Consider the following 14,461-nt stretch of genomic DNA (forward strand, 5'->3'; position numbering starts at 1 on the left):
CCCTTACCTGGAAAGTAGACTCTGCTAGCTTGGAAGTGTGGATTCAGCCTGTCTGTTTCCAAGGAGATTCTGAATAGAGCAGCAGCTGCCTTTCTCCCTGCCCACAGGGACTGGACTTCAGTTAACTTGCTCCTTATATAAGTTCCTATTGGTTGTTGCATATGTTGTTGTGATAGGTTGTTGGGAGATGGTCTTTCCATTGGTTGCTGGCTCCAGGGCTGGGGTTATGATTGGTGGATAGGGCTGAGAATCTGATTGGCTGTTGGTTCCAGGGCTGTGTCTGATTGGCTGTTGGTTCTAGGGCTGTGATTGGTGGATAGGGCTGGGATTCCGATTGGCTGTTGGTTTCTTGGGCTGTGATTGGTGGAAAGGGCTGGGATTCTGATTGGCTGTTGGTTTCTAGGACTGTGATTGGTGGATAGGGCTGGGATTCTGATTGGTTGCTGGTTTTAGGGCTGGGGCTGTGATTGGTGGTCAGGAATAGGGCTATGATTGGTGATTAGGGCTGGGTCTCCCATTAGTTGTTTGGATTGGCTAGGGTTAGGACCAGCTTCTTATTGGCCAGTAGGGCTATTTAAGCCTAGGACTCAGGGCGTCTCATTAAAGGGCGGAGAGGACAAGGGCAGTTGCCTGTTTGGGCCTGTTCAGGACAGGTAGGGACTAGGGCCAGAAATGCTGCCCAATTCTCAATTGACCAGGAATGGTTTCTGCCCCTACACATCCCTCAACATGCAAACACATATTCTACAAAGACATCCAACTCATGCATCACAAACTGACCACAGACAGATTGCAATGTTCTCATCACCCAACACAATACCCTTTATACAAATCATATACACATATCCTCCACAACTACAACAGTCAAACACCTTCATTCTCACAGCAAACACTAATCTGTCCACTCCCACTAACACAACCTCCTATCACCCACACAACACAAAACTACAGTATACATTTCTCTCCGTCTCAGCTTTCCAAATGCACACTCTCTCCTCATACAAACCAACAGCACTAACCACTGTTTGCTTCACACAGACCACCTGTCATCATAACAATGCCCAAACCCTGCCTTCAAACACACCAGCTACAAACACTCTTCCCCTCTCTTCACCAATTACACACAACCATACAATACCCACATTACACTCCACCACACATATTACCTCTTCCAGTCATCACAACTAAGACTAACTCCCCTGACACACATCCATCACCTCTTACACACCTCATACATTCATCTCCAAAACACCCCATCTAACACTCAAATTCCACTCACCAGCACTAACATACAAATCCCTCACCAAAACAACTACACCAATATCCCCTCTCACTATTCCACAAAAACAATACAGACCACACACATCAGCACATCAAATCAACACAAACTTACATTACACTTATTGTCATACCCACTCCCACCCTCAGGACTACACAAAGAATACAAATTCCATCCTATTTTCACCCCTACTTTCTCACTCTTCACTAACACCTACCACAAGCACCCCAACCCAGCAACTTTCATTCACTCCCCTCTCCTCCATTGCACATTTTAGAGCCTTACATCATGATCCACGTGCTCCTCCACCACCCCAACCCATACTCCATCCACACTTAACAAACGCAAACAAAATAAAAAACATGCCACTCTTAGCAACCTCGCATCCCCTTGTCTATTACATAATAAGACTACCCTACAAAAACAGTACACTCTTCATGGCTCTCTCAGCCACCAAGTCCACCACCCACACACACAGACCCAACAAAATGCTCCTTAACCTGCTGGAAGAGGAACACTATATTGAAAAGCAAGACTATTGTGAGCCTCAAACAGTTATCACAACTAGCAACACTCCTGCTTCAAGCTCATATTATACTACTTACCCTTCTCCTAAACAAAACAACACTACCACTAACAAATTTTTTCTAAACTGCCAGCTTCTAAATGCTCGATCACTCTAAAAAAACAAGCACCACATCTGCGACCTGCTCACAGACACACAACCTGACTTACTATTCATAACTGAATCCTGGTTGGGAGATGACATGGCCCCAGTGTTGCACGAAGCCGTTCGTCCAGGCTATCAAACCATCACACAAAACTGTATAGGCAAGAGAGGAGGTGGACTAGCTATTATATTCAAACAGGCATTGAACCTCAGTAAAACAGACAACATCTCCATAGAAGGTTGTGAAGCCCTCCTTACCAGATGCCACCCTACTCCAACTTCCTTCTGTAACTTTCTCCTCCTTTACAGACCTCCACCTAATAACTCCACATTCCCAGATGCTTTTCTAGACACAGTCTCAAACTTTATTACGCTATACTCCAACCTATGCATTCTTGGGGATCTAAACATTTGGTTTGACAAACCCAATATGCCCCATCCAAAAGCTATCACCACTGGCCTAGTCGCATTGAACCTACATCAGACTGTACACAATCCCACACACATCGCTGGACACATCCTAGATTTAATTTTTGCCAAGTCTGAACTAGTTACTATTCATAGCATCACGCCAATCACTTGGTCAGACCACCATTTGATAACTTTCCGACATACAACTCCACAAATCAACACACCCCACAACTACTTACATACATGCACCTATCGACCATGGAGCAAACTCAGTTTGGATGACTTAGAAACACAACTAACAGCCAACACAGATCTAGATACAATTCATTCTGTGCCAAAACTTTATGAGTAGCTACAGGAAGCTTTTGATATCCTAATACCACTCAGAAAAACTAAACACGACAAAAGAAAACCAACACCTTGGAGAAACACAGAACTTAAAAAGATAAAGCAACAAATCAGAAAGTTGCAGCGGACCTGGCTCAAAACAAACAACAGTCAAGACAAACTGCAGCTACACAAACTTAACAGAATATACAAATCATCAATCAAAAAAGCTAAAAAAAGGTACTACTCAGACGGAATTCAAAATGCTCAATCTACAACCAAGGAATTTTATAAAATTCTCAAAGAATTTCGAAAACCTACATGTATGGAAGGAAGTCATCCCACTACTCAAGATTTCACAAACAAATTGGCAACTCACTACAAAACCAAGGCAGACACATTGGACTCCTATTTAAAACAGAAGAAAACCATCAGCACCAACCCCTTTCCTAAAATACCCTCTAAGAATAAACCAACCAACCAAACCTCTACAGTCCTTCGAACAAATATTCCAAGGTGAATTTATGGATTTGGTCAAAGCAAGCAGACCTTCCGGTTGCCCTTCTGACCCTTGCCCACAACAAATCTTCAAGAACATTCTTCTATCTACTTCTGCTGCCACACCTGTAAGAAGAATCATCAACAACTCTTTAACTACAGGAACTTTTCCTGTAGATCTGAAAAAGGCATACATACGACCGTTATTAAAGAAAACAAACCTAGACCCGCAAGACCCCAACAACTACAGACCAATTACAAATGGACCTTTCCTGGGCAAACTGATAGAAAGAGCAGCATTGGCCCAGATGTCACAATTCATTGAAGACAATTCTATACTTTCAGACTTCCAGAATGGATTCCGCCCAGGAAGAAGCACTGAATCGGCACTCATAGCAATCTGGGATGATTTTAAAAACACAGTCGACCGCAATGGAGTTGCTGCACTACTTCTCTTGGACCTCTCGGCTGCCTTTGATACGGTTGACCATGACACCCTAATTCAAAGACTCAAACGAAGCCGGCATACAAGGGATTGCTCTCGACTGGATTACTTCCTATCTTCAAAAAAGATCTAATATCATTCACTCGCCCACCTTCTCGTCCGAACCCTACCTCACAAAAGCAGGGGACCCCCAAGGATCAATCATCTCATCTTTGCTTTTCAACATCTACACGATATCTTTACCAGAACAGATCAATGATTTCCATCTCACATGCTACAATTATGCAGATGACACACAAATACTACTTGAATTAGAATGCCCCAAAAACATTGAAAACTCACAAATCTTCAGTTGCCTCAGAGCCGTTGATCAGTGGATGACCTGGAGCCATCTAGAACTAAATACCTCCAAAACAGAAATACTCTTTTGTGGTGACTGGAAAAGTTATGACCCTCTGTGCGTCTGGCCTGACTTTCTCGGACCACCTTCTCAATTATCCAAGGAAGTTAAAAACCTTGGAATCACCATGGATTCCAAGTTAACTATGAATGGCCAAGTGGACAAATTAGCACAAACAAGCTTCATCACCTTGAAGACTTTATGACGCATCTTCCCCCACCTCGGATTTCCACACAAGGTGCAAACTACTATCTCACTTGTACTATCCAAACTGGATTATGCCAATGGCCTCTACCATGGATCATCTCTGTCTATTATGAAAAAACTACAACGTATCCAGAATTCCGCAGCCAGGCTACTATTACATGTAAAGCCACGAGCCCACAGCTCCACTGCCTTGAGAGCACTACACTGGTTACCCATTGACAGAAGATGCACTTTCAAGCTGCTTTGTATCACCCACAAAGCTATACATGGAACAGGACCGCTTTTTATCAGAAACAAAATAACCAAATACATCCAACAAAGAAACCTCCGCTCAAGATTGGCACCCCACCTTAGAACACCACCATACAAGAAAAAGACTATAGGTGGTACATCCTTCTCCGTTCAAGCAGCCAAACTATGGAATTCATTACCCCCAACTATAAGAGCCACAGATAACTTTCTTGTCTTCAGAAAACTACTCAAGAGTTGGCTCTTTCCTTCATAACCACCATATTCAAACAACTATGGACTGCATATGCCTATGTTGATAAATATTTTTTCTGATTATGTGTATATTTCTAGTTGTGTATAGTTCTTTAGAAAATATGTATCGCTACTATGTCATAACAATAAAATACACTCACTCTTTAAACCTGTTTGACTAAGCATATTTACCCATGGTTCTAATTATGTATTGTATTGTATGTGCATGTGTGTGTGTGTTTGTATGTGTGTGTGTATATGTATATATATATATATTTATATGTATGTATGTGTATATGTTGTTTCTGTGCTTGGCATGTTCGTGGGTCATTGCATGGCTCCTGGGTGGGTTGTTATACTAGATATCTATGAATTCCTGCTCTCATCTTATGACACTTATCTACCCATCATCATATGTCATGTCTCTATCAAACTATCCTCCATTCCCACTCTGACTCATCCCAAATCCTTTCTACTACTTTCATCTCCTAAATAACTCCGCCTAAGCTATCCCTCCGCTTCCACATCTAACTCACCCAACCTCACTCTACTACCATGACCTCCCACACAACCCTACTAAATTCTCCCTCATTTATCTCACCCTGCTACTATGCTCTCCCTAACCCTTCCACAGACTCTCCCCTCCTCCATCCCCCTTTACTCATCCCAAGCCTTTGGGTTGAGTTAATGAAGGATATACTCCCAATTAACACTTATGGATTTCTTTCCTCCTCCACCCCTCCATTACTCCAGTCAATCTAACTAACAAAGTCTCTTATCCGTGGCTCAAATTAACTCATAATAATACTAAAACTGTACTCCTATTTCCCGATACTAATCCATCACTATATCTTGTTGGGTACCAGAGTAGCGTGCTACTCACCGAAAAGCGCTTTGATGCCTCTTCAGGGGTAGTAAGCGCTATATAAATACTATTACAATACAATACAATATTCATTAAGATATGTTCAGAGGTGATTTATTTATTTTTTACGAACACTGAGGCCCTCATTTTGACTTTGGCGGGCGGTGGAGGCCGCCCACCAAAGTCCCGCATCAGGATGACCGCATATGCGGCCGTCCCTCCACACTACATATTAAGAGTTTCCTTCTGGGTCAACAGGCGGAAACAGCGTTTTCGCCTGCCGGCCCAGCGGGAAACACACCATGACATTGATGCCGGCTCATAATCGAGCAAGCAGCAATGTTGCGGAGTGTCGGGTGCGACAGCAACCATCGTGCATTTCACTGCCCGTAAATCGGGCAGTGAAAATCGCGATGGGGCTGTCGATGGGGGCCTCTGCACTGCCCATGCAAAGCACATGGGCAGAGCAGGGCCCCCCGGCACCCCCCTTTCAGTGGGACCACCATGCAAAGGCTGGCGGAAAGGGGACTTGTAATCTGGAAGGCAGCACTGCTTTCAGCGCTGCCCTGGCGGATTGCGACCGCCGGCACCGCTCATAATGGGGAGGCCAGACTGCTGCTTTGGCGGCGGTCTGACCTCCACGACAGCCTTGGAGGTCTCATGACTGCCAGGGTCGTAATTGGGGCCAGAGTGTGATTTAAAACTTTAGTGGATGTTTCCCACTATGCTCCATTGAAGCAATTCTATAGTATTCCGAGGATTCAGCTTGGACTGTGGCTAAAGCAGGACAATTCTCTGTTCCGTTGGTAAAGTGGGCAAATGCATTGTGTCCCTTCAACAGTGCACCTGACCTTTCAATTGCCTTTTGGAGGGGGGTGGGGCGAACAGCGGTTAAATACTTGAATGAGCTCGCCAGAAAATGGTCCCTCAAAGATTGAAATACCGCATGGCCATCGGAACAACCGAGACAGGCTTGCTGACAATAAAAGCAGTCAACAATAAAGAAAATCCAAGGATTTAAGCCAGGTGCTGTCTAAGTCTTGGTACTAGCAACTATAATTGCAGTCTAGCTATGTAATCAAAGCACTTATCTTTTTTCTCATTTAACATTTTTTTATATATGTTTTTCCCTTGGATTTGGTGTTCCTCTGACACGGTCAGCCTTTGGCAACAGTCCTGATTCCATAATGGGCCTTCAGTTTTGGCTGGCGAGGAAATGGGTCAGAGTGCGAAGGTAGTTAAGGACTTGTTCATTTAAATGCAATGCATAAAGCAACCAGTTGTTGATAGAAGAGAAATCAAAGGTTTGTACAGATTGCAAGACATGCAAGAGGGAATGTGACAAATAATTAAAACGTGAAATATCGGTAATGAGTGTAGTCTCCATGAATACTGTAAATAATTTATCTACCAGTTCTGTCAGTAAACATTAAAGGAACATTTGGAAGACACTGAATCTATTGGGATAATACTGTATCAGTTTTAAATTGTATCTGTGAATATGTATCAACAGAACCTTTAAATGTTTTATATTTTCATAAAAATAGACTAAGCTCACAATTGAATTACAAACTTCAAACATATTTTAGATGCTAGACTCCTCCTTGTTGATTGAAAATGGTGCTTAGTGAGAATAAGAGTGTTGTTTAAATATATTCGGCTTAGCAATGAGCACTTCAATCATAAGAAGAGGGCAGGCTCTCTGGTCCTTCTGGGATTTAGGACTGTTTGAAAACACACACTTGAAAAACACAAACACTAGTTCGTGTTATTGACTGAATATTTGGTTATAAGAGTTGAAGAGGCCTGAATGTAAGAAAATACATATTAGCATGCCACAGTGTACCAGCTGTTGGAGCATCAAAAGAACAATTATCTTACTTTTTGATGTTAGACAAGCTTTGACCAGAGTGATCTTAATGAATAGGTCTCTCAAGGAATGAGAGCAGGTTTTCAAAGGGATTGAGATCTGTTTATGCTATTAATGAATGCTTAGTTTTCTCCAAATACTAAAATGAATATAGGAGTTAAAGTTCGAGAAGTACTATTTGAATATTTGATACAGGATTTATCTTCTTTATATATGATGTGCCTGTCAGGGGGTTTAAACCTTAATTTACAGACTACTATGGTAAATATGCCAGAAGTGAGGGACATCTATGCAAACCTTGTGATCCCTTACTTCACTGCTCCTACACCTTAGTAGAACAACGTGACTCAAATATTGGTCTTTTATTATGTTGATGTTAAAACATATGACAGACTTAGTGAACCCTTTAAATACAAACACCCTTAATGGAACACATTTTCTCAGAGAACTCCTTTATGAGTGTTAATAAGTAAAATACTGTTTATGGGTTCTCTACGATGGGTAAGATCATCTCAATGACTGCTTTGCCCTATACACTATAATCTATTGCTATGCAATATAAAAGCAATGTTTTAAAAAAAAGTGTTTCCCAGGTGAAACTGGTACATACAGGAAAGCCTCAAATACTTAATGAATTCAATGAAAATGGTAAATTAAAAACATTACCAAGTATTTGAAAATATCGGTTTATAATCTAGGATTGGACATTTGGCACAGTAGAAATAATTACTCTGTTAGTCAGTCCAAACTGGCTGACTGAGATATATTTTGACATTATTGTTTTGGCACCTGGTCTAAAATGCCAAGTATAAAATATGGATCTCTCCTACTGTGTCGATGTTATGGGGCAATTATCTGCAGTGTTAAGTTATAGCAGAGTTATGGTAACTAGCACAGAATATGTGTCCCATTGGGAAATGCATTCCCGTTTCTAATAACATTTCCTTATGAAGCCCCTTCGGGTCTGCCAATGAGCCAATATGATTGTTAGTGTTACTTACCCTATTTATTCATCTAAATGCCCCATTTACTACTATTTTCCCAGACTTTATTTGAAGCAGAAAGGGTAACCCATCCACCCAAGCTGTAATTAAATCAGATATTCTTGAGCAATATCACTGCCTCCTTGAAAAGTGACCAGAAGCAATGCAAAATCTGGACCATGTGTGTCCTGTGAGAAGAACACTACTTTATGAATATCTTAAAGAGAATACCACACTGTACTTAGTAGGAAAAGATGAAAGCACTTTTGGCTCTTTGAACATATTGTTTTATTTTGCCCGGCCTATTCAACTGTGGACTAAATATTTGTAGGAGGGTTTTAATACAGCTCGAACATTTTTGTGTAAATGAAAAAATGTTTAACAAAACTGGGATCCAATGTTATCCCATCGTAAAAGGCATCTCATGACCCATTGTTAAAACTGATAAAGGGTGGGTATTACAGTAAACGATGTTACATTACTGCCTTAATAATGTCTCACATTTTTACTGTATTGTGATAAGAAGCTGGTGTGATATTACCACCTATATTAACAAATAGTAATGCTTATTCTTCTAAATTATAACATATAGATTGGCAAAAATCAGCAAAGAATACCTGAACTCCTTTGGATATTGCTTCACCAGCCATTCCACATCAACACAATAGTTGAACTTTTTGAGAGAGGAAAAAAATGATATTAGTATTTTTTTAATACATTTCAACCCTAAAATAATGAGGTATACATCTATAAATAATAAATATATATACACATATATACACACACACATATATATTTATTATATAAGGGAATGTGAGACAACATTAAAATCACAACAAGTAGTTTGCTTTAGATAGTCTGAGACTTACAAAAAAGACAGTGGCATGATTTATTGGGTAAACCCTGAAAGGGACCTAGAGACAGACACAAACTCGGACAACTTCTTAATGTAAATCTCTGCTTTGAAGATATTGGGACAAAAAAGGAGGACGGATCACTGAAGAAGCGGTAGTGTCGGGTCTTCAAAGAGGTGACAAGATGTAATTGTTCCTACTTATCCTTTTTCATGAGATGCACTCATCCTTCAGTGAGCATCACACATTTTACAGGGAAACAGTACTGAGTAAATGCCTCTCTTTGATTTGGAATGCTCCCAACTGTTTTTTAAATTGGAAAATCTTGGTTTAAAAGTCCTTCATACTTAAGATTTAACATCCTGGAGTTGGTTAACAAAGAAAAGTCAAGAGGCTGGTGTCATGCATTGATCCATCAGTTTTTAATCAGCTTATGTTTTTTAACGTTTTTGGCAAAATAAAAGGTGTGCCATTTTCGTTCTACTCAGACCACTAATGTGTTTAAAACCCCTAGGAACTAATGTTTGTGCATTACTGTTTGATGTTTATGTTGGATTAGAAAGACTGGTGCACAAAGAGTTTCCAACCAAGGAATAGCGCCAATAAATTTGTGATAGCCTGTAGTTCCATCTATTTGTGCCTTTTGTGGTTTTTAGCATATTACCTCCTGAAAAACACATTATCTGGGTCAGCCTGACTAGCTAGCATGGAGGGTATTCACATATGGCTCAGTGCAATCTGGACAGACTGTCTGCAATACTTGGATTATCTTATTATTTTATACAAATGTCAGAAATGCTCTGTTCTGCCCAAGTATCGGTTATTCAGGGTTTTAGCGGGGTTGTCTGCATGCCCTTTCAATGAATTATTTAAGCAAAGTGTGTAAGTTACAATAAAAGACATAATGGAAATTAATTCTAAGAACTTGAAGGGCATAACCCTGGATACCTCCCTTTCTGACATATGGGCTTCTGATCAAAATGATACCACATGAAATATTTTAGATTACCTGTTAATAGGGAACATCTGCTACTTCAGTTGACTGTAAAAAAGATGTCACATTAACTCTATCAACTAGCAATTAGATATTCAATGTAACAGTGGAGTGAGTACAACATGTATTTGCTAAGGAATAATTCATGTGCCAAGATTCCTGAAAACTCAAATCAAAACTTTGAGCTAGTTCTAAATGAGATAATTCCGGAAAAATAATATCTGGGACATTTCCAGTGGTTGATATAAAGAAGACTTTACAATCCTTTTTAATAAAAACAATGATAGGATGTTTTTGTTACACCACTGATTCCAATGTGTTTTACTGCTGCATGTAATGTCATTGTAGATGTAGGAAATGTGCAAAAAAATAATGTTCCTCAGCAGATGCAGTTGGTCTTACAACATAAAACATATTGTCTCCTGCTTTCAATCGAAAAGGTAGTTGACTAACATTATACAAAAATATATAAATAAAAATACATTTTGTAATAATAGTAAATATAAATAAAAGTAAATTGTATCAGCTTTTGGAGCTGGCCTTCCAAAGGTAATATTTTTTACACTATTTAGAGAAACTCTTGCACTGTCCGCAAACATACACATACTGTACCTGAGCAGAAGACACCAGTGTTCCAAAAAGAGGTGATAAGATATCTGTTAAAAACAAATACAAAAACGTTTGTTACATTGTCCAAGTATATTTTTTAGACCCAACAGGCCATCTTTTCCTGTTGTACTTTTTATGACCATTCCACTACTAATCCCACCCCGCAACAGGTCATGGAGGACTGAGCAGGAGAAAGGTACCAATACATGCATTAGGCATAGAGATATCTTTTTCCTGATTTGTTTCTGTCCTCTACACCTTTTGTAGTTGCGATACCAATCAGAAGCTACTTTGAACATTTGCCATATGACTAAGGCTCATCACACATCATACAGTGGCTCTTATGACATATCAGAAGAACCTAAACCCCTTGTGCAATTATGCCAGCCCCCATCGGCAACCCCATATACTGTCAGCCATTTCCACTTAGCTGCTTTGAAACAAACGTCTTGCCATTTGTTTTGATGACAAAATATTTATACGTGACTTATGAAACTATAAAATTCTATACAATATTCATGTAACTCCACAGTCTATACTTTCACCTACAGAACTTAAAACATCAAAAGGGAATTGATAAAAAAAACAACAATGTTTAAAAACTACGGACTCATATAAAATGTTTTACATCTGTATATGGCACTTTTTCTACAGTGGACAGAGTGCTCTGTGTTTTGCATTTCTGATAAGGTTTCCATTTTCAAAGAATTAGTTGCCCCAAGTACATATCTTTTTATTTCTTATTCACGTATGCATTTTCTGTCTCTGACTACTGCCAAGTCACGTGATTTCTCTGTACTTCTAACAACAATTCTCTGAATTAGGTGTTTTCAGGAAATCCACCTAACAAGAACCAAACAAGGGCTTGAAATGTAAGTTATTAAGATGAAAAATAGCAATAAAATGCCCTATCAGCAATGTACTATTACTAAAATCACAAACTTATGTACTGAAAAATCTAAGAACGGCAAGCAACCAGGACACTGACCATACAACTACTGCCACTGCCATTCTTAGAAGAAAAAAAGGGATTCCATAAAGCTAAATCATGGCATAGACAGCTGTAGACACCCAAGAACGGGTCCTAAATATTACCATTTCACAACGTACTTCTCATTTTGTTTTAAACTTTCTCAGAAGTTCAATTGTTCATTTAATAGTCTAATGTTGTCCACGTTGAGAAGATAAAGTAAAAGATATGAAGAAAGGACACACTTTCAATTTGATACTCCACATCTTTCAAATAACTTCTGTATTTTTTTAAATTCACACTTACAACATTATAATAATAATCTGAAAACTAATTTATCCTGCAACCACTATCTTTAAATCATTTGCAATACTACTAGTACAGATTCTAGACTGGACCATTGTGCACAAGTCCTTTAAGCTCTGGATTCATAAAATATAATGTTTTATAAAGTGCTGCAAACCCACACAGAGCTAATTCAATGTAAATTTGACCTTGCCTAACTCCTCCCCATAATTTCTTAGGAAACTCCAGAATCTCAGGATTCACACCAACTAGATGAAATATCTAGGCATTTGTAATACAATCAATGCATCGTCTGGACACTTACTTTGTCCACCTTCTTGTCAGAGTTCCAGCATTATGAAAGTGAGTTGTATTAGTAAGAAGCAAAAAAAAAGGGCTAGTAGAATTTTGTTTGTAATCAACACAATACTTTTCCCTAATTCGTACCCATAATTTCTTAGCAAACTCCAGAATCCCAGTATCCCAGTATACACATTAATTAGGTATGATATCTCAGCCTTTAAAATGAAAGCAATGCATTATCTGCACACCTACTTTGTCCATCTTGCTCGTCATAGTTTCAGCTTTATGAAAGTGAGATGTATAAGTAAGAAACAAAGAAGCTAGTAGAATTCTGTGGGTGTCGATGTGCAGGCACAGCCCTGTACATGGATATTTTCTTGTAATCAACACATTAAGGGAATGCCCTTTGGACATTACAATAATTTATATATGAGTTAAAAACAATCCCATTTTATCTTTCGTTCAAACTGAGACAGAATCAAAGGAAAGCAGCTCAATATAATTTTTTTAATATTCAGAAAAAAGAATGCCAAATAACCACAGAAATACACTACATGTGCCCTGTTAGACCTGGCACCCACAGCAGTGGTTCCCCCAAGTTTTTTGCTTTTCTCTAGGAGCTTTTGTTGGTTCTCGCAAGGGTCCCACCGGCCTGGGGCAGTTTCTCACTGTAAATACAGTCTACAAGTGCCATCGCCATCCTTCCATCAACCTGGAAAGGGTGCTAGCCATACTAGCACACAGGTGGTTTGCTATGTATATATTGCTTCTGGCCTCATCTGCCAGGGTATCACATTTGAACGCAGGTATCTAAAGTTGTGGCTGAGCCTAATAGCGCAGCCCAGCATGGGCGCACCTGCCCCCCTGTTTTGGCTGTAGCAAAAGCATCCAACATGCCTCTACAGGCTCGTATGTGCGCTCGGGCACATGCGCCCAGGGAGTGTGGAACACCCATGCATGTTCGCACTGTCTATGACAGCTGCTTTGCCATGGGAGACAAAAGTCCTGTTAGGTCTGGCTGCAATAGTGGACTGCAGAGGAGCAGCCCCATGGTGTTAGGTATCATTGGACAAACACCCTCTAAAGGTAAAGGTGGTTTTATTAGGTCGAGTGTAGGCAGCGCGCATATCCTGTCTCTCGACATGCTGTAATCTACTTCTGTGGGCTTTCAACATGCCCATCAAACACCCATCACATTCATTCGTTCCTTGGCCTGGCTTTCAAAATTCGTTTGGTTTGTTAGGTAAATTGTTTCGGTTTGCTCTGCCTTGAGGCTGTTTTGTTACCACCTTGGAGACTGACCCTCTGACATGGGTTATTGCACGATCGGCCATATAGCGTTGTGTCGAAGCACTTCTTTTTCTTTCGCTTCTCCGCTTCGCGCTTGTGGCAGTACGCTGTTTCTTCCTTGGGTATCTCACTGTTTCTTTGCGTCTACGTGAGACAAAGGCTCCAAGCTGGAGAGGGATTCTTTTTTTGCAGTTTCATATAGCAGGAACTCAACCTGAAGAATGGAGCGCTTTACATGAGTACCAGTTAAATTTACAGCCCCATTCCTATATTCCTCCCAAGTTTAGCAGTTGAAAAATATAAAAACTGGCACCTCTTAAATAGAAGAAATACAAGGGAAACCCTCAATGCATCTGTCCCTGGCACAGCGGGAGAACCGATTCTACAAAATTCATTGCACTCTGGAAACTCATCCCATAATGCTTTGCGGGGCATTCATCTTACAACACATTTTTGCCCCTAACTCAGTCTGTGTGGGCTCTAGAAAAATGGGACCACCATCAAATCATTCAGCACCACATGCTCTTTCTTTCCGGCCCATCTTCTGGGTCCCCACACTAGGTTGGGGGGAGCAAAATCATAACCTCTACCAACATTCAATGTCTTTTTAAGCTCTCTCATGGTTGGAGCTTTTACTTTACAGCTGGGAGAAAATGTGTAATGCACTATGTCCTATAGGGGATAAATATATGGTTACTCCGCAGTGCTCTCTGCCTTT

General features: G+C 40.2%; 1 protein-coding gene across 1 annotated transcript in view; it reads right to left on the reverse strand.

Moving 5' to 3' along the window:
• TDP1 (tyrosyl-DNA phosphodiesterase 1) overlaps positions 1 to 14,461 on the reverse strand; it is a 787,135-nt gene that overhangs the window by 669,745 nt on the left and 102,929 nt on the right. Inside the window, exons 3-4 of the mRNA XM_069208192.1 lie at positions 10,899 to 10,942; positions 9,056 to 9,111 (exon numbers count right to left, since the gene is read on the reverse strand). Coding sequence (XP_069064293.1) covers positions 9,056 to 9,111; positions 10,899 to 10,942 — 100 coding nt within the window. The remainder of the gene's footprint in view (positions 1 to 9,055; positions 9,112 to 10,898; positions 10,943 to 14,461) is intronic.

Source organism: Pleurodeles waltl, chromosome 9 (assembly GCF_031143425.1).
Source record: "Pleurodeles waltl isolate 20211129_DDA chromosome 9, aPleWal1.hap1.20221129, whole genome shotgun sequence".
In the NCBI taxonomy this organism is placed as follows: domain Eukaryota; kingdom Metazoa; phylum Chordata; class Amphibia; order Caudata; family Salamandridae; genus Pleurodeles; species Pleurodeles waltl.